General features: G+C 43.8%; 1 protein-coding gene across 6 annotated transcripts in view; it reads left to right on the top strand.

Moving 5' to 3' along the window:
• LOC119978481 (CREB-binding protein-like) overlaps nucleotides 1-27,664 on the top strand; it is a 218,298-nt gene that overhangs the window by 110,426 nt on the left and 80,208 nt on the right. For 4 of the 6 annotated variants that reach the window (XM_038820142.1, XM_038820144.1, XM_038820146.1 and 1 more), the window contains exons 11-17: nucleotides 1,396-1,458; nucleotides 15,322-15,446; nucleotides 16,590-16,775; nucleotides 18,336-18,755; nucleotides 19,899-20,078; nucleotides 22,962-23,145; nucleotides 24,580-24,698. In XM_038820142.1, coding sequence (XP_038676070.1) covers nucleotides 1,396-1,458; nucleotides 15,322-15,446; nucleotides 16,590-16,775; nucleotides 18,336-18,755; nucleotides 19,899-20,078; nucleotides 22,962-23,145; nucleotides 24,580-24,698 — 1,277 coding nt within the window. The remainder of the gene's footprint in view (nucleotides 1-1,395; nucleotides 1,459-15,321; nucleotides 15,447-16,589; nucleotides 16,776-18,335; nucleotides 18,756-19,898; nucleotides 20,079-22,961; nucleotides 23,146-24,579; nucleotides 24,699-27,664) is intronic. The other 2 variants (XM_038820143.1, XM_038820148.1) reach the window with 1 other exon arrangement.

A 27,664-nucleotide genomic window follows, 5' to 3' on the forward strand; every position in this document is an offset into this window, starting at 1 on the left:
CAAATTTTTTTTGTGGGTTTAGAGTTGTAGATATCTGCATCAGTAAATCCTATGACCTTGAGTTAATTCCCCGAAATCTTCGTCAATGTATTGAATCTCACCGGTTAAACGAAACCATTATAACTGTGGATGTGAGTTTTATCGTATGATTTCCCTCTGCTTCCCATGGCAGTCTGGCAAATGGCTTCTAATGCCAATATATTTGGCATTAGACAGTGGCTAAGGCAATAAACTGCGAGAAATTGATCTGTAAATATAACGAACATTAAATATGAGCAGCGGAATCACAATGCATCACATTGACTTTAGGTTCCTCCTGCACTAACAATCAAAACAAAATAGCATGAAAGTACAGTCCCATTAGCATCTGGCATGTGGGATCAATGAACCAAAACACCTTGAATTCAACTTTGAATTTTGGGAAGATTTTTTTTCAATTTAGAGTACCCAATTCTTTTTTTTTTCAATTAAGTGGCAATTTAGCATGGTCAATCTATCTACCCTACATATCATTTGGGTTTATGGGGGTGAGACCTATGCAGACACGGGGAGAATGTGCAAACTCCACATGGACAGTGAACCGGGGCTGGGATCGAATCCGGGTTCTCAGCGCAGTGGGGTAGCAGTCCTAACCACTGCGCCACCGTGCCGCCCTCATGGGGAAGATCTGAAGGAACTTTCAAATGACTGTCTGCCAGGCTACTGTACAAGATAATGAGCACCAGTTTATGGATCTAACAGTGGTGTATATTTCCATTCCAGTATCATTTATGAAGAATGCCCTCTGTCGTCCAATATTATTTAATCCATTTCCACCATTTTCCAAATAAATGAGCAATGCAAAATGGTTAAACTGATAGCTAACTTCTCACTTTTTTAACTTAAGCATCCTTTCTACCCTGACCCTTCATCCTGCCACACTCCTTTAGGGAAAGAACGTAAGTTGCCTCTTTAAATCAGAAGTATCTGAGATCCTTGAAGACAATGCAGTTGGGAGGATAATATACTGCTGTAGTGACAGCACTGAAGACCTGACCTGGGGATTTTGCTGGTAGATTTTACCCACATAAGGGAGTACATCCTCCCTTTGTGGAAAATGAACACCTATATAAACAGTTTATTTGGTTTTCACATATTTACAAACTGTTCTTAAATGGACTTAACTGTATCTGTGAATCACCATGGGAATATTCTGCAGAATTTCTCCTTAGTCCTTAAAGGTAATTGAGAAAAATCCTACATTATTTGCACACAAATGCCATTACTGATTTTTAGCCAGGGTTATCCGTTAGTTATATTTTACTGCTTCTCGTAGATGTTTTATATAAGAAATACTTTTGGAAGATGAGCCTTTGGGTATGTGTAATCTGACAACAGTTTTTTGTTTTATTTTAGATGGGCCCTTGTCTATGCCAAATGTGCCAAATCAGATCATAAATAGAATGCCAGGATCTCAAGGCAAGTACATTTTTTATAGTTTTTCCTAATAAACAGCAAAATCCTTTATTAAAATTGATGAATGGATCACAACATTCAGTTTCATAATACTCTGAGAACTGGTTCGCACTGCTGCCTCACAGCACCACGGTCCCAGGTTCGATCCCGGCCCTGGGTCACTGTCTGTGCAGAGTTTGCACACACGTGTTTGCGTGAGTTTCGCCCCCCACCCCCCCCCCCCCCCCACAACCCAAAGATATGCAGGGTAGATGGATTGGCCACGCTAAATTGCCCCTTAATTGGAAAAAAATTAATTGGGTACTCTAAATTTATTTTTTAAAATAATACTCTTGAGAACTCTTACATCAAGGTCTATGTCTGGGGAAATACATTTTTGTATGTCAATATTTTCCTGCAGTACCTGTAAGCCTTTACAACATTAAAACTCTGTCCAATATTGTTCAATACCCCAAAAACTTCAGTTCCACCTGTGATTGGTTTCCTGTGATCCATGCTTGGATGTGCACTTTATGGGAAGGAATTATCTGGCCATTTTGCCTGCATGCAGGAGGCCCTTAGCCATCTAGGCTCAAATTATCACCTTTGTGAAAGAACAGCAGAGATGGTTGGAAGGGAATCTAGTGTTTGATATTTTGAGTTGAAATGTCTGGCTACCTGCTGAATTTCCAATGGATACAAAATCTTATGTGATCCGCAAAAAAATTAGATAAATCTACTTGGACTTCACAAGGCTTTTGATAAGGTCCACATGGGAGACTGATAGCGAAGGTAAGAGCCCATGAGATCCAAGGAAGTTTGGCAAATTTTTTTGGGATCAAGAATAGGCTGAGTGGCAGGAAGCACAGGTAATGGTCGAGGGGTGTTTTTCAATCTGGAAGCCTGTGTCCAGTGGGGTCCTGCAGGGAACCAGTGTTCGGGCCTTTGCTGTTTGTGGTTTGTAGAAATCATTTAGACATGAATCCAAGAGGGTTGATCAGTATGTTTGCGGATGATACGAAAATTGACGGGGTGGTAAATAGTGAGGAGGGTAGCTTTAGGTTGCAGGAGGATATCGACAGTCTGGTCAGATGGGCTGATCAGTGGCAAATGGAATATAAATCCAAATAAGTGTGAGGTGATGCACTTGGGCAAGACAAACAAGGCAAGAGAATACATGATGAACGGCAGGACCCTGGGAAGCACTGAGGACCGGTGCGTGTTGTAATCCTATTACTGTCACAAGTAGGCTGACATTAACACTGCATTGAAGCTACTGTGAAAACTGGTATTTAAGGTAGTAGCTGGATACAGCGGTTAAGAAGGGATATGGTAGGGGAGGCAGAGAGCATAGAGTCTCACTCTATGCAGATGATCTGCTCCTCTACATCTCGGACCCACAAAGCAGCATGGATGGAATCATCGCACTCCTGAAAGAGTTTGGAGCCTTCTCGGGCTACAAACTCAACATGAGCAAAAGCGAGATCTTCCCAGTACACCCGCAAGTGGGGGGGGGGGGGGGGGGGGCAGCACTAAAGGGGCTGCCATTGAAACAAGCCCGACACAAATTCCGCTACCTGGGGATCCAAATAGCCCATGACTGGAAAGGGATCCACAAATGGAACCTCACCAGCCTGACGGAGGAAGTAAAAAAGGACCTGCAAAGATGGAACACGCTCCCTCGCGGGGAGAGTCCAGGCGATCAAAATGAACGTACTGCCCAGGTTCCTCTTCCTGTTTAGATCCATTCCGATCTACATCCCCAAGGCCTTTTTCAAAGTGCTGGACAAACTTATCATGGCGTTCGTATGGGGGGGGGGGGGGTAAAAATGCTAGGATCCCAAAGAAGGTCCTACAAAAAACAAAATCCAGGGGGGGCTAGCCCTCCCGAATCTACAATTCTACCAGTGGGCGGCAACAGCCGAGCGAGTAAGGGGATGGATCCAGGAGCCAGAAGCGAAGTGGGTGCGTACGGAGGAGGCCTCCTGCATGGGGACCTCCCTCCGGGCCCACGCCACGGCAGCACTCCCATCCCCACCCAAAAAACACTCCAGCATCCCAGTGGTGACAGCCACCCTCCAATCCTGGAACCAACTGCGGCAGCAATTTGGCCTGAACAAAATGTCGGACAAGGCTCCCATCTGCAACAACCATAGGTTCACACCAGCACTGACTGACGCCACCTTCAAAAGGTGGAGGCAGGACGGGGGGACACTGACAGTCAGGGACCTATACACGGACAACAGGATCGCAACGCTGGACGAACTGACAGAGAAATTTTGGCTAGCCGGGGGGAACGAGCTACGGTATCTGCAGCTCAAAAACTTCTTACGAAAGGAGACAAGGGCGTACCCACAACCGCCACGACAGACACTACTGGAAGACTTACTGGACGCAAGTATCCTAGAGAAAGGGAACTGTAGCGACATGTATGACCGACTGGTAGAAAGGGACGACACCGTACTGGACACAACAAGAATGAAATGGGAGGACTACCTGGGGATTGAGATAGGGTGGGGACTCTGGAGCGAAGCACTGCATAGGGTCAACTCCACCTCCACGTGCGCAAGGCTCAGCCTGACGCAACTAAAAGTGGTACATAGAGCCCACTTAACAAGAAACCGTATGAGTAGGTTCTTCCCGGAGGTGGAAGACAGATGTGAACGGTGCCAAAGAGGCCCGGCCAACCACGCCCACATGTTCTGGTCTTGCCCCAGACTTGTGGAGTACTGGACAGCCTTCTTCGAGGCTATGTCCAAAGTGGTGGGGGTGAGGGTGGAGCCATGCCCGATAGTGGCGGTCTTCGGGGTTTCAGACCAGCCAGATCTATTCCTGGGGAGGAGGGCGGATGCCCTTGCCTTTGCCTCCCTGATCGCCTGCCGTAGAATCCTGTTTGGCTGGCGGTCAGCAGCACCGCCCAGAGCTGCAGACTGGCTGTCTGACCTCTCGGAATCTCTCCAAATGGAGAAAATCAAATTCTCCATCCGAGGGTCAGACGACGGCTTCCACAGAACGTGGGAGCCATTCATGCAATTGTTCCGGGACCTGTTTGTGGCCAACGAACAAGAGGAAGAATAGTCGGGTGGCCAAGAATCAGGGGAAAATGGACGGGAATCGGGGGAAGGTAGCCGGGGGGAGGGGGGGGGAGGGCTACGGGTTCGTTATGGGGGTTTGATGGCAAGCTAAGGCCCAAAACCAAACTGTAAATAAATGCCTATAAACATGTGCCTCGGCCATATTGGGGAATGTAAAATATGTATGCCGGCTAAAGGGGGCGGCCACAGTTGTTATTATGAAGATGCTTACCTGTAAATATACATGTTAATTTTTGCGTGTTTTTTTTTCTAATAATTTGTAATTTGTTGGATATAAAATATGAAAACGCAATAAAAAACATTTTTTTTTTTTAAAAGAAGGGATATGGTATACTTTCTTAGTCGAGGCATAGCGTTTAAGAGCAGGGTGGGTTATGCTGGAACTGTATAAAACATTAGTTAGGTCACAGCTAGAGTATTGTGTGCAATTCTGGAATCCACATTATAAAAGGGATGTGATAGTGGAAAGGATGCAGAGGAGATTTAGGTATGAAGAGAAATTGGAAAGACTGAGGTTTTCCTTTGAGCAGAGGAGACTGAGGGGAAACATGATTGAGATGTATAAAATTATGAGGGGTATAGATAGACAGGAAGAAACATTTCCCTTTGGTGAAGCGATCAATGACCGGGGCAGGAGGATTAGGATGATGTGAGTCTGGAACTCACTGTCTGAAAGGGACAGAGACCCTAGTAATGTTTAAGAAGTATTTAGATGTCCACTTATAATGCCAAGGCATACAAGGCTATGGGCCAAGTGCTGGAAAATGGGACTAGAATACCTCGGTGGATGTTTTTGGCCGGCGGAAAAGCGATGGGCCCTTTCTGCACTGTAACCTCTTGACTATTAAGTTTCTACCAATTGTTGGAAGATTAGGAACTTTTAAATGTAATTTTTTTACATTGCAGCTTTAAGATTTACACACCTTGTGAAACTAAAGGCTCCTGTGTAAGTTGATATTTGGTTAGTATTTACTGACTGCAATTTCCTTAAAATACCCAGCACTAACCAGTTAATTTTTTTCACCTCCCTCCTGTTCTCACTTTTAAAGGATGTATGAGCTTGAGGCCAATGTCCCTTTGATCAGCATTCCTTCCTTTCCCTGTGATAAATGTGACTTTTGTGTAGGGCATTATGGTAGGAGCTGTGGCTCGGGTGAATTATTCTCTCACCTCTGAGTCACACGGTTGTGGTTTCAAATCCCACTTCAGACATTTGAGCACAAAATCTACACCAACAGCCCAGTGCAGTACTTGGGGAGGGCTGTATAGCCAGAGTGTCCTCTTTAGGTGATACAGTAAATATTCTAGTTTATCTGCTTTCTTAGGTGAATATCAAAGATCCCTTGATAATATTTCAAAGAAGAGCAAGAGGTTTACCATATAAGGCGCCACTAGGTAGCAGTGCTCACAGCATGATTAAACTTTGCATACTTTTAGAGGGAAAGAAGACTGGTACTGAGGCTAATGTTTTAAACTTTGGGCAATTTTGAGTGCATGAAGACGGGGTTGGCTAAAATGACCTGTGAAATTAGGTTAGGTGATAGGCCTGTAGAGATACAGTGGTGGACGTTTAAGAAGATACTTAATAGCACTTTGCTAATATGCATTCTAGTCAAAAAGAAAAACTGTCTGAGGCTAACATAGAAGTTAAAGATAGTATCAAATTCAAAGAGAATGCGTACAATTCCTCAAAAATTAATGGCAGGTCAGAAGATTGGACAGAAAATAAAAAAACAGCAAAGAATGTCCCCCAAAAAATGAAGGAGCAATTGGAATATGAGAAAGCTGGCCAGAAGTATAAAAACAGAATTTCTACGGGTATTTAAAAAGGAAAAGAGTAAGTGAGGATTGGTCTCCTCGTGAGAGAGTCTAGGGAATTCTTATCGTAGAATAAGGAAATGGCAGGTGAATTGAACCTATATTTTGCAAGAGTCTTCACTGTAGAAGACACAAATAACATCCCAGAAGAAATTGTAAAGCAAGAGGTGAAAGGGGGGGAGGAACCTAAAACAATTACAATCACCGAGGAAAGGGTACTGAGAAAATAATTAGAATTAAAGTTAGAACCGCACGGTGGCGCAGTGGGTAGTACTGCTGCCTCACTGTGCTGTGGACCCAGGTTCAATCCTGGCCCTGGGTCACTGTCCGTGTGGAGTTTGCACATTCTCCCTGTTTTTGCGTGGGTTTCGCCCCCACACCCCAAGATGTGCAGGGTAGATGAATTGGTCACGCTAAACTGCCCTTAATTGGAAAAAAATGATTGGGTGTACTCATTTTTTTTAAAAAGAACTAAAGTTGACAAGTCCCCTACTCTTGATGGACTTCATCCTCGAGTCTTACAAGGATTGGCTGCTGAGATACACTGATTTTAATTTTCCAAAATTCCCTAGATTCTGGAAAGGTCCCCCATCAGATTATAAAATTGCAAATATAACTCCTGTATTCAAGAAAGAAACTGCAGGTCGGTTAGACGAATGTTTCTTGTCGGAAAAATGCTGGAATCTTATAACGAAAGTTGTAGCAGGGCAATCAGGCAGAGCCAGAATGGTTTTGTGAAAGGGAAATTGTTTTACTAATTTACTAGAGTTCTTTGAAGAGGTAACAATTAAAGTGGAATCTGTAGGTGTGGTGTACTTGGATCCAAAAGACATTTGACAAGATGCCACATCACAGGTTACTACATAAAGTATGGGCACATGGTGTAAGGTGTAACATATTACCGTGGATAGAGGATTGGTTTGCCAACAGGAAACTGAGTACACAAAAATAGGTAATTTTCAGGTTTGCAAGTTAAGAGTAGATTGCCATAGGGATCAGTGATGGTGCTTCGGTTATTTGCAGTCTATATTAATGACTTGGATAAAGGGACCAAATATATGGTCGTTAAATTTGTTGATGCCACGAAGAAAGGTAGAACAGTAAATTATGAAGAGAACATGAGAAGCCTGCACAGGGGTATGGACAGGTTAAGTGAGTGAACATAAATTTGGCAGATGGAGTATAATGTGGGTAAATGTGAGGTTGTCCACTTTGGCAGGAAGAATAGAAAAGCAGCATATTATTTAAATTGACAACAATTGCATAACACTGCTGTGCAGCACAATCTGGGTGTCCTGATACATAAATAATATAGTACACAGGTTCAGCAAATGATTAGGAAAGCAAATGGGCTGTGTGGATGGTTAACGGTTGCTTTGTCTTGCAGGGACCTTGTTTGGGGGGGGGGGGGACACTTTGAATTTGGTTCTGCTTTTGGGTGACTTTTTCTAAATGACTGTTTCTTCACTGTTTTTTCTGATTGTTTACTGGGGAATGTGATACTTTTAAAATGTTTATTCATGTGGGAGGGGAGAGGAGAAAACAATAAGGAGACAGACTGCTTGGTCCCAGAGGCGGGAGCTACCGAGTCAGCATGGGTCAGCTGACTCTCGGAAGCGCAGTGGGATTGGGTTTCTGGTATTGTTGCTGGGGGGGAGGCTGCTTTGCCAACAGGGGAGGAACCGTTACGGGGGAACAAATAGTAGCTCGGGAACGGCGGCAGTCCACCTCCACCCCCCCCCCCCCCCCCCCCCCCCCCCCCCCCCCCCCCCCCCCCCCCCCACCCCCCCCCCGGGTCCAGGCTGATCACAAGGAACGTGAGAGGACTGAATGGGCCGGTCAAGAGGACTCCCATGTTCACACATTTGAGGGAACTGAAGGTGGACATGGCAATGCTACAAGAGACACACCTAAAGGTTACAGACCAGATGAGATTGAGGAGGGGGTGGGGTTAACCAAGTGTTCCACTCAGGACTGGACTCAAAAGACCAGGAGGGTAGCGTACTTGATCAGCAAACGAGTGACATTCGAGGCAGGGAGAATCGTGTCAGACAAGGGGGGTAGGTACATAATGGTGAGTGGGAAGCTGGAGGGGGTGCGAATGGCACTTGTGAACATATATGCTCCAAATTGGGACGACGTGGAATTTATGAGGTGGGTGTTAGGTAAGATCCCAGACTTAGAGTCACATAACCTGATCATGGGAGGGGACTTCAATACTGTCATTGATCCAGAAGTGGACCGGTCAAACTCCAGGACAGGGAGGAGGCCGGCTATGGCAAAGGAATTGAAGGGTTTGATGGAACAGATTGGGGGGGGGGGGGGGTAGATCCATGGAGGTTTGCATGGCTGAGGGCGAAGGAGTTTTCCTTTTTTTCACATGTCCACAAGATATACTCTCGCATCGACCTTTTTGTACTGAGCAGGGCTCTAATACCGAAGGTGGTGGATACTGAGTACTCGGCAATTGCAGTGTCGGACCATGCCCCGCATTGGGTGGATCTACGGGTTAGTGTGGAGAGAGGGCAACGCCCACTGTGGAGACTGGATGTGGGGTTGCTAGCGGACGAAGCCATCTGTGGGCGGGTTAACAAGTCCATCCAAAACTACCTGGGAACAAATGATATGGGGGAGGTCACTGCAGCGACGGTCTGGGAAGCTTTGAAGGCAGTAGTCAGAGGGGAATTAATCTCGATACGGGCCCACAGAGAACAGACGGAACGGGCTGAGAGGGACAGGTTAGTTGAGGAGATACTCCAGGTGGACAGGAGATACTCGGAGGCCCCGGGCGCGGGGCTACTGAGGGAACGGCGGGAGATTACAGGTCGAGTTTGGGCTATTGACCACGGAAAGCAGTGGAAAGGTTGAGGAAGGCAAGGGGGGACGATCTATTAGTACGGGGAAAAGGCAAGCAGATTGTTGGCGCACCAGCTCAGGAAAAGAGAGGCAGCCAGAGAGATAGGTAAAGTAAAGAGTAGAGATGGTAATACTGTCCTGGACCCAGCGGGGGTGAACGAGGTGTTTAAGGACTTTTATAGTAAATTATATGAGTGGGAGCCCCTGGCTGGGGTCGAGGGGATGAGGCAGTTTCTGGATCAGTTGAGGTTCCAAGGGTGGAGGATGACCTGGTGGAGGAACTGGGAGCCCCAATTGAGACTGAGGAAATAATCAAGGGGCTGGAAGGCATGCAGTCGGGGTCTGACGACTACCCGGTGGAATTCTATAAGAAGTTTTCAGAGAAATTGAGCCCACTGCTGATGAGGACATTTAACAAAGGGTGTCCTCCCCCCAACAATGTTGCAGGCCTCGATTTCATTGATCCTGAAACGGGAGAAGGATCCGGAGCAATGCGGGTCATACAGGCTGATTTCTCTACTGAATGTGGATGCCAAACTGCTGGCTAAGATACTGGCCACAAGGAGAGAGGACTATGTCCTGGGGTGATAGGGGAAGACTAGACGGGATTTATTAAGGGCAAGAAACTCTAGGCCAATGTTCAAAGGCTTCTAAATGTTATTATGATGCCCTCAGAAGGAGAGGAGGTGGTGGTAGCGATGGATGCGGAGAAGGCTTTTGATCAGGTGGAGTGGAATTACCCGTGGGAGATGCTGGGAAGGTTTGGGTTTGGTGAGGGCTTTATTGACTGGGTGCGGTTGCTCTATCAGGCACCAGTAGCGAGTGGGGGGGGGGGGGGGTAATTGTTGTATGGCTGAGGTGTGTGAAGATTGGGCTGGGGGGGGGGATGTTTATTTTACCATGTTGATGTCATTGTTTATGTTTCTGTAATAAAAGTTTTCACATACCTCAATTAAATATTTTTTTAAAAAGGAAGGCAAATGGAATGTGGTTATTTATTGCAAGGAGAATGGAATATAAAAGGGAAATTTTTGCTCCAGTTGTACAGGGCATTGATGAGATCACATCTAAATCAATTGAGGCTGAAGCATTCGCAGCAATCTTCGGTCAGAAGTGCCAAGCGAATGATCCATCTCTGCATCCTCCAGAGGTCCCCAGCATCACAGATGTCTGTCTTCAGCCAATTCGATGCATTCCATGTGATATCAAGAAATGGCTGATACAACAATGGCCATGGGCCTGACAGTATTCCGGCAATAGTCCTGAAGAAGTGTGCTCTAGAACTTGCATGCACCTAACCAAGTTGCTCCAGTACATCTACTCGGCTGTGTGGAACATTGCCTAGTTATGTCATGTACACAATAAACAGGCCAAATCCAATCTGGCCAAATAGCACCCCATCAGTCTAATCCTGATGTTCAGCAAAGTGATGGAAGGGGCCATTAACAACGCTATCAAACGGCACTTGTTCAGCAATAACCTCACTGACACTCAAGTTTGATTTCCACCAGGGTCATTCAGCTCTTGACCTCATTGCAGCCTTGGTTCAAACATCGACAAAAGAACTGAATGCTTGAGGTGAGGTGAGACTACCCTAGAAATTAAGGCAGCATTTGACCAAGCAAAACTGGGGTCAATGGGAATCAAGGGGAAATCTCCCTGCTGGTTGGAATCATGGAAACACAGAAAATAGGAGCAGGAGAAGGCCATTTGGCCCTTCAAGCCTGCTCCACCATTTGTTATGATTATGGCTGATCATCCAACTTAATAGACTAATCCCACCTCTCTCTCTCTCTCTCTCTCTCTCTCTCTCTCTCTCTCTCTCTCTCTCTCTCTCTCTCTCTCTCTCTTCTCCCCCACCCCCCACCCCCCATACCTTTGATCCCCTTCATCCCAAGTGTACTGCTTCTTGAAAACATAAATGTTTTGGCCTCAACTGCTCCTAAATGCTGTACCCCTAATCCTCAGACTATGGCTGCTGGTCCTGGACACCCACCCCCGTCGCCATCGTGAACCACCTTCTTGCATCTACCCTGTCTAGTCCTGTTATAATTTTGTAGGTTTCTATGAGACACCCCCCCCCCCCCCCCCCCCCCCATTCTTCTGAACTCCAGCGAATACAATCCAAACCAACTCAATCCCTCCTCATATATCCGTTCCGCCATCCCACGGGTCAGTCTGGTAAACCTTCGCTGCACACCCACTAGAGCAAGAGCAACCTTCCTCAGATGAGAGCAAAACTGCACACAATATTCCAGGTGGCCTCAGCAGGGCCCTGTATTATTGCAGCAAGACACCCTCGCTCCTGTACTTGAATCCTCTCGCAACGAAGGGCAACATACTATTTGCCTTATTTACCGCCTGCTGCACCTGCATGCTTACCTTCAGCGACACCCAGGTCTCATTGCACATTCCCCTCTCCTAATTTATGGCCATTTAGATAATAGTTTGCCTTCCCATTTTTGCTACCAAAGTGGATAACCTCACATTTATCCAAATTATGCCATTCATCTACCCATTCACTCTCACTGGAGAGAGGATCTCTCCATCCTTCACAAAGCTCACCCTCCCACCCAACTCTGTGCCATCTGCAAATTTGGAGATATTACATTTTGTCCCCTCATATCCAAATCATTAATATATATTGTGAATACCTGGGGTCCCAGCACCAATCCCTACGGTACCCCACTAGTCACTGCCTGCCATTTTGAAAAAGACACGTTAATTCCTAATCTTTGTTTATTGTCTGCCAGCCTGTTTTCTATCCATCTCAAGACACTACCCCTAATCCCATGTGCTTTACTTTTACACACCAATCTTTTATGTGGGACTTTGTGGAAAGCCTTCTGAAAGTCCAAATAAACCACATCCATTGCCCCCCCCCCCCCCCCCCCCAATCAACTCTACTAGTTACGTACTCAAAGAATTCCAGTACATTTGTCAAGCATGATTTCCCCTTCATAAATCCGTGCTAACTATCCGATCCTGCCACTGTTTTCTGCTCTGCTATAAAATGTTTGATAATGGATTCTCAAATTTTCCCCACTACTGACGTCTGATTTACTGGTCTATAATTCCCTGTTCGCTCTTGCGCCCCCCCCCCCCCCCCCAACCTTTTTTTTAAATAGTGAGGTTACATTTGTTACCCTCCAATCTGCAGGAACTGTTCCAGAGTCTATAGAATCTTGGAAGATGACCACCAATGCATCCACTATTTTGAGGGCCACTGGGGATTTATCAGCCTATAATTCCATTAGTTTCTCAAACGTAATTTTTCTATTAGTATTGATCTCCTTCTGTTCCTCCCTATCACTCAACCCTGCATTCCCCAACATTTCTGGTACAAAGGAAGATATTTCTAGTGGTTGGAGGTCAATCCCCTCAGGTCCAGGACATCACTTCAGGAGTTCTTCAGGGTAGTGTCCTAGGCCCAACCACTTTCAGCTGCTTTGTCAATGACCTACCTTCCTTCCAACATAAAGCCAGAAATGGGGATGCTGGCAGATGATTGCACAATTCAGCACTATTCGCAACTCCTTAGACACCAAAGCAGTCCACGTTCAAATGCAGCAAGACCTGGACAATATCCAGGCTTGGGCTGACCAGCAGCAAGTAACATTCGTGCCACACAAGTTGCAGGCAATGTCTGTTTCCAACAAGAGAAGATCTAACCATTGCACCTTGACATTCAATGTCATTACCATCACCGAATCTCCCATTATCAACATCCTGGGGTTACCATTGAACTGGACTAGCCATATATATATATACTGTGGCTACCAGAGCAGGTCAGCGGCTAGGAACCCTGCGGGGGAAATCACCTGGCCCCCAAAGCTTGTTCACCATCTACAAGGCACAAGTCATGAGTGTAATGGAATTTGCCTTGATTGTCCAGGTGAGTGCAGCTCCAAAAAGACTCTAGAAACTCTCCGCCGTCTAGGACAAAGCAACCCACTTGATTGCTACCCCTTCCACAAACATTCAATCCCTCCAACACCGACAAACAGTGGCAGACGTGTGTACCATCTACAAGATTCACTGCAGGAACTCTGCAAGGTTCTCTGCAAGGTTCCTTAGGCAGCATGATCCAAATCCACAACCACTAGCATCTAGAAGAACATGGGCAGCAGGTACCTAGGAATGGCACCACCTGGAGGTTCCCCTTCAAGTCTCTCACCATCCTGAATTGGAAATATATTGCTGTTCCTTCACTGTTGCTCGGTCAAAATCCTGGAATTCCCTCTCTAGCAGCACTGTCGGTGTGTCTACACCTCGAGGACTGCAGCTGTTCAAGAAGGCAGTTCACTACCACCTCCATCTAGGGATGTGCAGTAAATGCTGGCCTAGCCAGCGATGCCCACATCCCATGAATTATTTTTTTTTTAATGTAATGTTTTTGGTCTCCTTATTTAAGAAAGAACATAATTGCATTAGAAGCAGCTCAGAGAAGGTTTACGCGACTCATTATTGGGATGTAGGGGTGATCCTTTGAGGAAAGGCTGGCCTGTATCCATTGGAGTTTAGAAGAATAAGAGATGATCTTATTGAAACTTATAAAATCCTGAAGGGATTTAATGGGGTGAATGCTGAAAGAATTTCCCCTTGTAGGAGAGACTTAAAACTAGGGGACACAGTTTGAAAATAAGGGATCCCCTATTTAAGATGGAGATATGAAGAATTTGTTTCTCTCAGAAGGTCAGGAATCTTTTAAATACCCTTCCACAGAGAGGGATGGAGGCAGGATCATTTAACATTTTTAAGACAGAAGTATATAGATTTTAACTAACAAGGGAGTAAAAGGGTATAGGGAGTAGTCAGGAAAGTAGTTGAGGCCACAATTTGATCAGCCATGATCTTATTAAATTGCTGAGCAGGGACTTCCGGTGGCGGTATGTAGGGGAAGACGCACATGAGGTGGCTCCAGGGTAATACATTTTTATCCCTTTCCACCAAGTTTCTGTGGGTATTTGTGTTTAAAATCCCACCTTATCGATGGTATTTGGTGCTCACATAAGGGAAAGTTGAAGAAAGAAATTTGTGATGGCATCTAGATTTCTAGGGGCTCTTCTCGCCTTTTGCCTCGTTAATGACCCGGAGGCATGTTCTGCTTGGGTGGAGGTCTCCTATTCTGCACAGTGCCTCAGCCTAGTTGATTGACCTCATGGACTTTCTACGTTTGGAGACGGTCAAGTACACAGTTAGGGAGTCGGTAGAAGGCTTCTACCTAAGATGTCAGCCATTCTCTTTTTAAAGAAATAATCACTCAATTATTAAGGTTTTTTTTAGTTCAAAGTGGGGGTTGAATTGGATGTATTGATTGTAATCTTTTTACATCATGACTTGAAGTTTTCTAATTAAAGCGGTTGGCTGAGCAGGCTCAGGGAGTCAAAAGGCCATCCAGCTCCTATATTTTCATACATATGTATGAAATATCCTGGTCAATATTTCTTCCTCACACAACATCACAACAAAAAATGATTATGTGGTCACTATCACATTGCTGTGTGTGGAAGCTTGCAGTGCCCAAATTGGCTGCTGCACGGTGGCACAGGCTTTTATTTCAGCAAAAAAAGATTTAGCAAAGATGAGAATTCTGAATTTGGTGAGCAGCAGACAATGTAGATCAGCGAGGACTGGCTTGTTAGACAAGTGGAGCAGTGTGGGAGAGGATATTAGCAGAAAAGCTTTGGATGCACAGAAGCTTATAACGGGTAGGTCATAAGATGCCAGATGAAAGAATATTTGAATAAGCACACCTGGACAAGGAGGATGGTACCAGTGGCAGATGGGTTGTGCTAGAGAGAAGTGAATTATCATTAACCATCAGCAAGGATCACACACACGAGGTAATGTGTATGTGCATTTGAGTGAAGTACCAAGAGTCCCTGGAGCCATAGATACCATGGCCAATTGGGAGGGGAAAAATTGTTCACTGAGGAAACTAGTGGAATGAACCAGAATTCTGAATTTGGTGTGACATGGAATGTGTTAATCTGGTGCTGTGTGCATAGCATCAAAGCAACTCCCACCTTGCTCCAAAATCCATTAATGGGAAATTGAAAATTAAATTAGTACAGCTCCATTTTAGCTAACGAGAAAGATGTGTTTGTTCTTTCAGGTATGAGCCAGTTTGGTTCCATGTCATTGGGGAATGTTCAAATGCCTCAGGGGTCCATGGGACCACGTGGAACACCTCCCATGAACCATACAGTACAGATGAGCAACATGGGATCTATTCCAACGGTAATTACTTTTCTGTTCAGCAATTCCATTGCTCATGAGACTAGAAAATCACCATTACCTCAAACATATTTACTAATGAGGAAAAGACTACAGACCTTGATTATGCAATATGTCTGCCAAATTTATGAGACACATTGCCCAGTGGAAGTGAAGCTCAACGGTTTCAGAAATTGTAAAATGCTCCAGCATAATAGTAATCAAGGAAACCTGGCACCTAATATATGGATTTAAGATTCATGGCTATCTTGTCTTTCTGCATAGCATCCTCTGCACATTGTTTGGGTATTCCAAACCAGTACCAATCCCTGCAGCCAAGTTCCTTCAATATTTAAATCTTGGTTGTGTCCTTCTCTTGTAATGTGTGCTAACATTATAGCCTGCAAGGTTCAATCTCCATCTTTAAATTTATCAATGAAAGGTAGCATTGATGTACTTGTATACCACTTTCACATTAAAACATTTCTCAATATATTTATGTGCAGGTAGATGTAACACCATGCTAAACCATCAGTGAATTTAAAAATAGTTGTGAGGAGCATGATAAGTCTTTATTTTTAAGTGTTTGTTGAGGGAGGGAAAATAATTGAAACCAGGAGACGGTGTTTCCCGTTTGTCCATTCTTCCACTGGGCTCTTCCTCTCTACCTTCGCCCAATTGCCACCGGCACTATCTTTCATAGTATTGTGACCACCAGACTTGATTACTCTATTGCTGTCCTGGCTGACCTCTCATTATCCACCCTATTTTTTGAGCTCATCCAAACTCTGCTGCTGATATCTGCCACACACTGCTCCATCTGCCCATCATCCCTGTCCCCACTGATCTTTGTTGTCTACACCCCAAATGTCTCCAATTAAAATTCCCATCCTAATAGAATTTATTATAATTATCTAACTCCTGTTCTGTTAAATTATTGCTTTCCCAATAGAAATGTTGCATTTTGGAGAAGGTATTAATGATATAAGTTGGCATTGTTCATTATTGAGTTCTAATCCCCTCCTCTAATCTATATCTTTTATATCTCAGGAGTGGGGAGTGAAATATTCAGGTCTAGTATGTCAAAGATGCTGTATGAATGCAAGTTTTATGTCTACCGTTTCTTATTTTCTAGTACGAATTATAACACTGTTTAATTTCTTCCAGATGGGAATGCCACCTTCCCGATTGCCACAACCCCAGGGCATACTGGGAGTGCATGCCAACAACATTGGTCAGCCTCCCCCCCAGAACCAATTTCTGAATCAGAACCAGTTCCCTGCAGCCTCTGGTGGAATGAATGTGAATAACGTGGGTATATCTCAAACTACAAACCAGCCTGGAATGAACCAGGTACACTTAATGCATTAATGTTTTTGTAATGGCTGTAAGTGTAGTTTCCTTGGGTTTCTTGTGTCATAACAAATAAATACAGTGCACTTAAAGTTGCATCATTGTGTCAGATTTTTAAATTTTTGTAGAAGTAACCATGATTTTGAAAGGGACAGGGAAATGCTCCTAATCAGGTGGCACTGCTGCATACGACGCTGAAGACCCGAGTTCGATCCCGGCCCTGGGTCACTGTCTGTGTGGAGTTTACACATTCTCCCCATGTCTGCGTGGATTTCACCCCCACAAGCCAAAGATGTGCAGGTTAGGTGGCCACATTAAATTGCCCCATAATTGGAAAAGATAATTGGGTACTCTAAACTTATAAAAAATAAATAAAAGCTCCTAATTAGGCAACTTAGTGGACTAATTTCTTGCTACGTACGTATGCCAACATCAAGCCACTGGTACTGGAGCCTTATGCAAGTGAAATACTATGTGTTTGAGTTGCTGTTCCTTAAGGTTTTGACAGAATGCTTCTAGAAGTTAGTTTTGCCCTCATTTCGTGCTTTGAATGCAAAAGGTGCTGGAATGTTGCAACTGAGTAATTGAGTCAGGACAAGGTAAATGTTTGAACAGGGTGTATTTATATGTGAAATACTCAGCAGACCTGAGAGTATCTATAGAGAGATACAGATTTAACTTTTCAGGTCGGTAACTTTTCATCAGAAGTTTTTTGAAGAACAGCCATTGACCTGAAACATTAACTCTATTACTTTCTCCGTAGATGCTGCCAGACCTCCTGAATATTTCAAGCATCTGCGATATTTTGCTTTTGTAGGATTCTAATATGGTTTGCTGGCTCAGAGTCATTAATTTCTCTTGTTCCTTCCCCCGTCCTTGGCTGACATCAACTCATTCACTAACGGAAGCTGGAGCGTCAGAGGGTAGATAAAATACATGATATGTAAAGTTGAGCAGACTGTTTGGTCTGCTTCTTGGTATGTTCCAACTCTGACCAATATTCATGTTTGGATGAAACCCTTGCATTTTCCAGTTTTCTTTAATTTGTGAGCTCAAAATTTTTTTTATTTTGAAAATGTACAACATCTAAAAGATGGCCAGGATTAAATTGGCAATAGTGACCAGAAATTGGATCTGTCTATCAGGGATAATATATTTGAAGTTTTAAAAGATGGTGATATAGTTACTAAAGTTGCCTGTTCCATATAGCATGAAATGTGCAACCAAAATCAAGAGTGTCAGTATCCAATATGACTTGCAGAAGTATTTTGTTTGGATGCCCTGAATTCATTGTTGAATGAGCTGTCTAAAATGGCTTGAACGCTAAGTGATGTAGAATAAGTGTTTTAGTCAACATGCTGGTGCTCAACTAATGCCATTATGAAGTATCCTGATTGCGTTATTGTGCCTTGTGCATTTTTAATACCTCCTCCATTTAAAACATAGTTAATTGAACTATTTTAAACTTCTCTCAGTTATGAGCATAAATATGTAAAGTGACAGCAAACCCAAGACCTTAATGGCTTAGTAAGTTGTCTTGTGTTTTTTTCTTTGGAGCAGACTCAGGCACCTGGCACTTCACTTCCTTTGAACAATTCTGTAAGCATGATAGGACTACCCAATGCACAGATGCATTGTCCACCGGTTTCCCAGCCAACTCTCCGGCAAACCCCTTCTCCTGCTTCCGTCTCTGCCTCTGTTGTCGCTACTGCTGCTGGAAATATACCATCTATTCAGCATCCAACCTTATCCAACATGAGTTCTCCTCAGCCAACAACTTCCCAATCTCAGGCCTCCACTCCAGCTTCCTCCTCTGGTCGAGCCTCGACACCAACTCCAGTGCGGAGCACAACCCCGAATCAGACTCCGCCCCGGACCCAAACTCCAACAAGGCCTCCAACTCCAGTACAGTCGCAGCAGTCGGTACCAACACCACAACCAATGCAGCAAGCCACTGGACCACCACAGCCTGCCACTCCTGTAAGTAAAGTTAGAAACAAAAAGGTTTTGTTTGAGAAATAGAAGTACAAGAGTTGTAGCCTCTGAAAGTTGTTGAATCAACTTATTTTTCTTCCACCCTGGTAAATATTTAATCGCAGTATTTCCCCAGTAACTTCTCCATATTTCTGATAACATTTATGAATATTGCACGTTGAACCCTGAAGTTTTCAATGTCCTTCACAGCTACGGACCTTGTTAATCCATTATTTTTGGCTGATCTGGAAATGCTCCTTGTTTCCCATGTCTAATCAAATATATGAAAGACATATGATTGAGTTATTTTTTTAAGTTGCACTCAGCCAAGGGTGCTATCAAGGCACTTAATATTTTACTGTGAGACTGGCTAGTTGCAACTTTGTTCCTATGAATATGAACCCACATGATGAGACTGCTAATTCATTTATGCTATCAGTCTGATCGGGAGTGCCCATGGGTTGGAAATTGTCGGACTGGTGAACTGAAATTTAAACTTCCTAAAGTAATTTTCTGAAGTGAGGCAAAGCAGTAAGAACACGGCTGTTTTTTATGATATGTATGTTTGTTGGCTGTAGGTGGCCAAGCTCTGACCTCTTCCACCTGATGAGCATAAAAGACTAAATTAATTTTCTTGATTGGCCCGGAAGCCAAGAGTAGAAATAGTTGCCTGCCTTTTAGGAAGCTGTCGGATAAAAGACATTTTTTTTGACTGAATAATATTAGACCAATATAAACCCTGCTTTCCCAACCACTTCTTGAGCCATTGATATACCTGTTGTCACTCCTAATGATAACTTTCTAAAAGATGTGTCCTGTGTGCAAAAGGATTAGATATAAAACCAATTAGTAATTATGCCAAGATGTTCAATATATTATGAAACATGGGCATTTTTATATTCTCTGCAGTACAATTGGATGCCAAGCATCTACACAACAACTTAATTTATATTTAAAATACAATGTTGCCTCCTTTTATTTGTGTGCTGTAAATGGTAGACTAAAAGTAATTATTAACTGTCATCTGTGTTGCACTTATTCACCAGCTTTCTTACACAAGTGAGTTATAGGTTATTTTCACAGCTGCTCATTGTAATTCATAGTTATTTTTACAATTGAATATTTTTATTTTTCTCCCAAATGTTAAAGCTCTCTCACTCTGCAGCAAGTGCAGATGGTAAAGTAGCTACCCCGACCTCTGTGGCTAGTACAGACACAAACTCACAGCAACTCATAACCGAAGCACCACTGTCTGAAACCAAACCGGAGGTCAGAGTGGAAGAAATGGAATCAGAGGTACCAGAAACACAGACAGAAGACAAAACTGAGGTATGAAGACTAACAGATGTCACCTTAACCTTTTCAAGTGTTGTAGTAGATATAACTTTATCCATTAGTTAGTTGATGAAATATGGTAGTTAAAAACTAGTTGGACATTTTCCCAAGTTAACTTAATCTTTTTTGTGTCTTAACATTTGTTCAGAAAGGCAGTGCAATGTGGGAACTATTTACAGTTGACCTAAAGAATCCTTACTGCCATATCTAGAAATCTTACAGGCACTAAAGAGGACTCGGTACATGCAATGTGGGCTACCAATGTAGTGTATTGACATTTGGCCACCTATAGGTTGCATTGTCCTGCATGTGTGCAGTAGTATTCTACCATTAGTGGATTTATTTTCTCTGGTTTGAATGGCTTTGGAATGGTCCCCCACCTGTCTGAGGGAACAGTCTTTGGAGTTAGAGGAATGCAGGGTATAGATTGGGCTAGAGATGGAGAAGATCGCTGAGGTAGTCTGCAGCAGAGCACTGGAAGGGCTTAAAGGCCCTAATGTCAAGTTACCTCACTGGCCCAAAGTGGAGTTTGGTATGGATAAGTAATAACTGTAGGAAAGGACTCTGGCCAAAGAGCAGCTGGAATTGAAGTTTGAGAAGCTGTTTAAGAAATTGGTTCCCAACTGGCTTGGAAAATGCAATTCAGATTCTCATTCAGATTGTTTCAGATTCTCATTCAGATTAATTTAGATTCCCATTCAGATTGATTCAGGTATATGGTGGAAGTAAGCTTCTCCGCCCTGTGCCTCGGCGTAGCGGGATAACCTGCTGCAATTTTTGAATCTCGAGAAGGTGAAGTTTGAGCTGAGGGGAAGGATGGAAGGGTTCTACAATTCACGGGCATTGATTATCTTGGCACTTTCAAGAATTGGATGCCATCGAACATTGCGGGGTGGACTATTCGTGGCGGGGGGGTTGAGTATATTGTTTACTGTGTATGGAATGGCCATTGATTCTATTTTGGTCTTTTTGTTTTGTTGTATTTGGAATATATGGTTGAAGTTTGGGTTTGTATGTTGAAGGGGGTGCTGGTTGGGGGATTGTTACTTGTATCAGTTATTGTTTTGTTGTGTATTTGATGAAAATGTGGAAAAAGAGAATTAAAAAACTTCTTTAAAAAAACGTTGATTCAGATATGAGACGGGCACTGTGGTGCAGTGGCTAGCACTGGTGCCTCACAGCACTAAGGACCCGAGTTCAATCCTGGCCCCGGGTCACACTCTATGTGGAGTTTGCACGTTCTCCGTGTCTGTGTGGGTCTCACCCCCCCACAGCCCAAAAATGTGCAGGGTAGGTGGATTGGCCATGCTAAATTGCCCCTTAATTGGAAAAAAAATGAATCAGGTACTTTAAATTGATTTTAAAAAAACATTGATTTAGATTCCCATTCAGATTGATTCAGATTCCCACTCAGATTGATTCAGATTCCCATTCAGATTGATTCTGATTCTCACTCAGATTGATTCAGATTCTCACTCAGATTGATTCAGATTCCCACTCAGATTGATTCAGATTCCCACTCAGATTGATTCAGATTCCCACTCAGATTGATTCTGATTCCCACTCAGATTGATTCAGATTCTCACTCAGATTGATTCAGATTCTCACTCACATTGATTCAGATTCCCACTCAGATTGATTCAGATTCCCACTCAGATTGATTCAGATTCCCACTCAGATTGATTCAGATTCTCACTCAGATTGATTCAGATTCTCACTCAGATTGATTCAGATTCTCACTCAGATTGATTCAGATTCCCACTCAGATTGATTCTGATTCTCACTCGGATTGATTCAGATTCTCACTCAGATTGATTCAGATTCCCATTCAGATTGATTCTGATTCCCACTCAGATTGATTCAGATTCTTACTCAGATTGTTGAACTGATTAACCTGTTTATTGTGAATGCTGAACATTAAATGCCAAGACTACCGACTTCCAAATTATGTTTACTCGAGACTAATATTACAATCTCTGACCAGACCCCAACAGTTGCTAAGATACCGGACAGAAACCCCAATATTATATTTAATTTGTGAGACTGAGGAAAAGATACTTTGCGCCAGGAGTGATTGTACAAATAAGGTTATGGTATATTAAAACAAAAACTCTATTACTGCCACAATACTGAGCAAACTTTAACTCCGTCCAAGAAAATAGCTTAATAACCAGTTAAGCAATGCTTAACAATAATAGGAAATACTTTAACTTTGAACTGATCTTTTGTCTTCAATTAAGCAAAAACCATCTTGGGTCAAAAATCACTTTTAAATGCAATTAGCAAACCCAGGAATATTTGCTGTATAGGGATATCTTGGATAAACGGATTTGTGAGAGAGAGGAACCAGCTTGCAAATTATTTTTTTTTGGTTTTGTTTTTTTATAAATTTAGAGTACTTAATTCATTTTTTCCAATTAAGGGGCATTTTAGCGTGACCAATCCACCTACCCGGCACATCTTTGTGTTGTGGGGGCAAAATCCACGCCAACACGGGAAAATGTGCAAAGTCCACAAAGACAGTGACCCAGAGCCGGGATCGAACCTGGGACCTCGGTGCCGTAAGACTGCAGTGCTAACCACTGCGCCGCCGGGCTGCCCAGCTTTCAGATTCTTGCCTGTGGCAAACTACTGTTTAACTTGCCAACATTTGGCAAAAAACACCTGTTCTGTTCACAGTCTAATGTTTTCAGTAGCTGCTAGTCTGTTCACAGACAGATCTAAACTGAATACTTGACTACCTCAGCCCCGAACTCCTCCCATTAACTACATAATGTCTTATCCCAATAACTGGGTTATGATCATCTGACAGTTAGACATGAGACTGCTTGCATAGTTATTGCCATGTAAAAATGTTTGTTTTGCTTCTACCTGCAGAATGATGAAGTGTCTTCATGTCCACAGTTGAAGGAAGAGAGTAATGAGAGTCTTGAGACTAAGCAAGAGCCCATGGAGGAAGAAGAGAAACCAGAGATCAGAACTGAGCCCAAAGAGGAGGAGGAGGCCGGTGCCAATCCATCTTCTCAGTCATCAGCATCACCACCTCAGTCACGTAGGAAGTGTAAGTGTTTGGGTTACCAAAAACAGCTTATTCAAATACATTCTACAGATAAGGGCTAAAGGATGTTACTATGTTTATGAGGAGATGGGGATTCGAAAATACAATATGAAGGAATTCAATAGTGGTTCGCACTGCTGCCTCACAGTGCAGGGACCCGGGTTCAATTCTGGCCTCGGGTGACTGTGTGGAGTTTGCACTTTCTCCACGGTGTCTATGAGTTTCCTCCGAATGCTCCGGTTTCCTCCCAAAGTCCAAAGATGTGCATGTTAGGTGGATTGGCCATGCTAAATTGCCCCTTAGCATCCAGGGATGTTTATGTTAGGTTAAGGGCAAGAAAGTGGGCTTGGGTGGAATGCTCTTTCTGAGGGTTGGTGCAGGCTCGATGGGCCAAATGGTCTCCTGCACTGTAGGCATTCTATGATTCTAATACAGTCCTCTCCAATTCACCGCTTCATTCACCTGAAGAAGGAGTTGTGCTCCGAAAGCTAGTGATTTGAAACAAACCTGTTAGTCTTTAACCTGGTGTTGTAAGGCTTCTTACTGTGCTCACCCCAGTCCAACGCCGGCATCTCCACATCATGAATATTACTGCTTGTGAACTTGTACATCTATGTTTTCCATAGAATCCCAACAGTGCAGAAGGAGGCAATTCGCCCCATCGAGTCTGTACCAATCCTCTGAAAGAGCACTCTACTTGGGCCCACTCCCCTGCCCTATCCCAATAACCTATCCACCTAACCTGCGCTTCTTTGGACACGGTAAGTGGCAATGTGGAGGAAACCGGAGCACTCTGAGGAAACCCACAGACACTGGGGGAAGATGCAAACTCCACCCAGACAGCCACCCAAGACCATAATTGAACCTGGGGCCCTGGTGCTGATGCAGCAGTGCTAACTAATGTGCCACCCAGCTTTGTGAAGCTTTACATTGTTTTGCAATATCTGAACTTTATAGGTATTCCTATTCTAAATAGCAGTTAAAACCTGTGGCAAGTGTTTATTTAGTTGATATCATCTAATTTTGTCACTTCTGGGCAGCACGATGGCACAGTGGTTAGCAGTGTTGCCTTCGGCGCTGAGGACCCGGGTTTAAATCCCGGCCCTGGGTCACTGTCCTTGTGGAGTTTGCACATTCTCCCCGTGTCTGCGTGGGTTTCGCCCCCACAACCCAAAAAGATGTGCAGGATAGGTGGATTGGCCACTCTAAATTGCCCTTAATTGGAACAAATAATTGGGTTCCCTAAATTTATTTTTTAAAATCACTTCTGATGTGATGTATAATGTTAGAAGCTACTGCAACCTTTTCGTTAAAGCATAATTAACTACATTAGAGCTGCAATGTGCCATAGTTTTAGTGGTTAGGCAAAGTGACTGTCTCTGAAACAGGGTACAATTCGTTGGTAAGCTCATGTCATTTTGTATTGCTTCCTGATAGTTTTCAAACCAGAGGAACTACGGCAAGCTCTTATGCCCACACTTGAAGCATTGTACCGTCAGGACCCAGAATCATTGCCATTCCGGCAACCTGTGGATCCTTCACTTTTAGGAATTCCTGTAAGTACTGGCAGCTAAATATTAATTAACTATGCTACCCTGTGCAACTGGAAAAGTAACTAAGGACAGCTTTCACTGAATGAAATTTAAACCATATTTTGAATTATTGAATGCTTTTTGTAACAGTAATAGGGTTCCTGTAGTCTAAAGTGTTAAAATAAGTAAACCTGATGTATTAACCTGGCACAATTGGTGGCATTCTCACCTTCAAATCCATAATCTAAGGTGATATTTTGTGCAATTCTGCCGAAGTGCTGCACTGCTGGAGGTGCTATCTTTCAGGTGAGTTGATAAACTAAAGCCATGTTTGCAAGCAGAGATGGACAGGATCCCATGGCACTGATCAGATAAGAGCAGGGCAGTATCCCAGCCTCCTGGCCAGCATCTGTCCCTCCAAGCCACACATAGTAGATTAACTGATCATTGACTAAATTGTTAGTTGTGAGCCTCACTTTTGACTGCTACATTTGCCCGCATATGGGACCACAATTCAAAAGTGATTTATTTGTTTGAAAGAGCTTTGAGGTGTTTTAAAGACATGGTAAGATGCTATATAAATGCACGGTCATTTTTTTTTTCTTTTCACGAAAATTAAACCTTATTGGCCCAGCAACATGACAACATCCCACAAAACACAACTAAAGTGACTGATTTTCATCAAACTTCAACTTTATGGCAACCAAACTTTGTCACTTCATTCCTCGTGGATTCAGGCTAAATGAATTGGTAGGATTCACTGATAGCAATCTCGACTGACTTCTGCACAGCTACTCAGTCGGTGATAATATTCTGTGAATATCCTTTTGGCACTCTATTCATGTTCAGAAGTTTGGTGTTTTGAATAAGCCAAAAACTGGACTTGTTTTGTTCTCCACGTCCCTCATCTAGAAGGAGGAGAGCATGCCAGGGGATCTCCGGAGAAGCTGTAGTAGATGCCATCTTCAAAAAAGGAGACAAGACCAATGCCGGTAACTATGGGTACCTTTGCTGTCCGCAGCAGGGCAGGTCATTGCAAGAGCCCTCTCAATCACCTTCTCCCCTTGGCTGAAGAGCTCCTACTAGAACCACAATGCAGAGTTCAGATAGCAAGAGGCACAGTGAGCTTCACAACAGGACAAGTCCAAGAAAAATGCAGAGAGCAACAGCAGCCCTATTCATGGCCGCCTTTGTTCTCACAAAGGACTTTGACTCATGGGGAGGGGCTGTCGATCATCCTTCTCAAATTTGGCTGCCTGCAGAAATTGGTCACAATTCTCTACCTGCTGTAAGATGACATGCAAGCCATGATCCTTGCCAACGGATCTGTCAAACCCAATACGAGTGCAAACTGGGATCAGATAAGTCTGTGTCATCGCACCTCCATTCCCGAACCAAGATCACCCCAATCTCTGTCTTCAAGCTGTTGTCTTCAAGCTGCAGTATGCTGACGAGTAATAATAATATTTGAGTATGCGAACACTCGAGGCCAAGCTCCAAACTATTGTCAGTGTGTTCATTGAGGTGTATGAAACATTGGGCCTTGGACTAATTTTCCAGAAGACAACGGTTGTGTACCAGCCTGTTCCTGCTGCATAACACAGCTGCCCTGACTATCAAGATCCATGGCGAATCATTGGACAACATTGATCATTTGTCATAACTTGGGAGCCTAATCTCAGCAAGATGAAAATCATCATTGACTGCAGGGCAGCACAGTGGTGCAGTGGTTAGCACTGCTGCCTCACGGCACCGAGGTCCCAGGTTCGATCCAGGCTCTGGGTCACTGTGTGGAGTTTGCACATTCTCCCTGTGTATGTGTGGGTTTCGCCCCCACAACCCAAAGATGTGCAGGCTAGGTCGATTGGCCATGCTAAATTGCCCCTTAATTGGAAAAAATGAATTGGGTACTCTAAGTTTATTTATTTTTAAATTGATTGCTGTGCCAGCCATCTCAGGAAAAGCGTGTTTGATGACAAAAGATCATAAACATGGCACAAAGCTCATGGTCTACATGGCTGCAGTAATACCTGCCCTTCTGTATACATCAGAGAAGTGGACAGTTTACAGCAGATACCTTAAATCGCTGGAGATATTTCACCAGCGATGCCCCCGCAAATTCATTGGCAGGATAAGCACTTCAATATCTGTGTCCTCTCTCAGGCCAATATGCCCAGTATCAAGGCACTGGTTATGGTTAATCAGATAAATTGGGTGGGCCAGAACATCTACATGCCCAACACAAGCTGCCAGGGAGGCAGAGGAATTATTTCAGGGGTGCCCTCAAAGCCTCCCTGAGAAATGCATTACCCCACCAATTTGTGGGAATCTCTTGCTCAAAACTAGCCAAACTGAGAAGAAGGTGCCAACCATTTTGACCATCTCCCAACAGGCCTAGGTGAAGGCCACGTGCAAACAATGGAAGGAGTTTACCAAAATCTGAGCATCCAATCCACTCGCCTCATCAAACACTACCTGCGCCACCTGTGACTGTGTGGATCCAGAATTGGACTTTCTAGTCACCTCAGGACCTAGAACGCTGGAGTGGAAGAAAATCATTATCAGTCACAAGGAACTGCCAAAGAAGAAGGATCGCACATCTCTTCAAAGATGACTGTGGCTGGGATCTAAAATTTCAATACTCCATTTTGCAGCACAGATTGCAAAAAACAACAAATTGTACATCGCTTTTCAAAGAACTGACGTTTTATTTCTGTTGTATGCAGTGTAGATGATTGTGCAACATTTTATGATACAGGACTTCAGGTGGCGGCTATAAAGGAGTACGTCGCACATTTGGTGGCTCCCGCTCTGGTCGGACTTTTGGACCTTTTCCCCTGAATTTCTACCGGATTTGAATTGTAAAACTGATGGCAGAGGCAACTGTGTACTGAATTCCCACTTCAGTGCATGGAGAGAAGGACTAGAAGTGCTTGTAAAAGTAGAAACATAAAGACTGAGAAGGCTTGGGCTGAAGCTGCAGCAGGAGA

Source organism: Scyliorhinus canicula, chromosome 15 (genome assembly GCF_902713615.1).
Source record: "Scyliorhinus canicula chromosome 15, sScyCan1.1, whole genome shotgun sequence".
Lineage (NCBI taxonomy): Eukaryota > Metazoa > Chordata > Chondrichthyes > Carcharhiniformes > Scyliorhinidae > Scyliorhinus > Scyliorhinus canicula.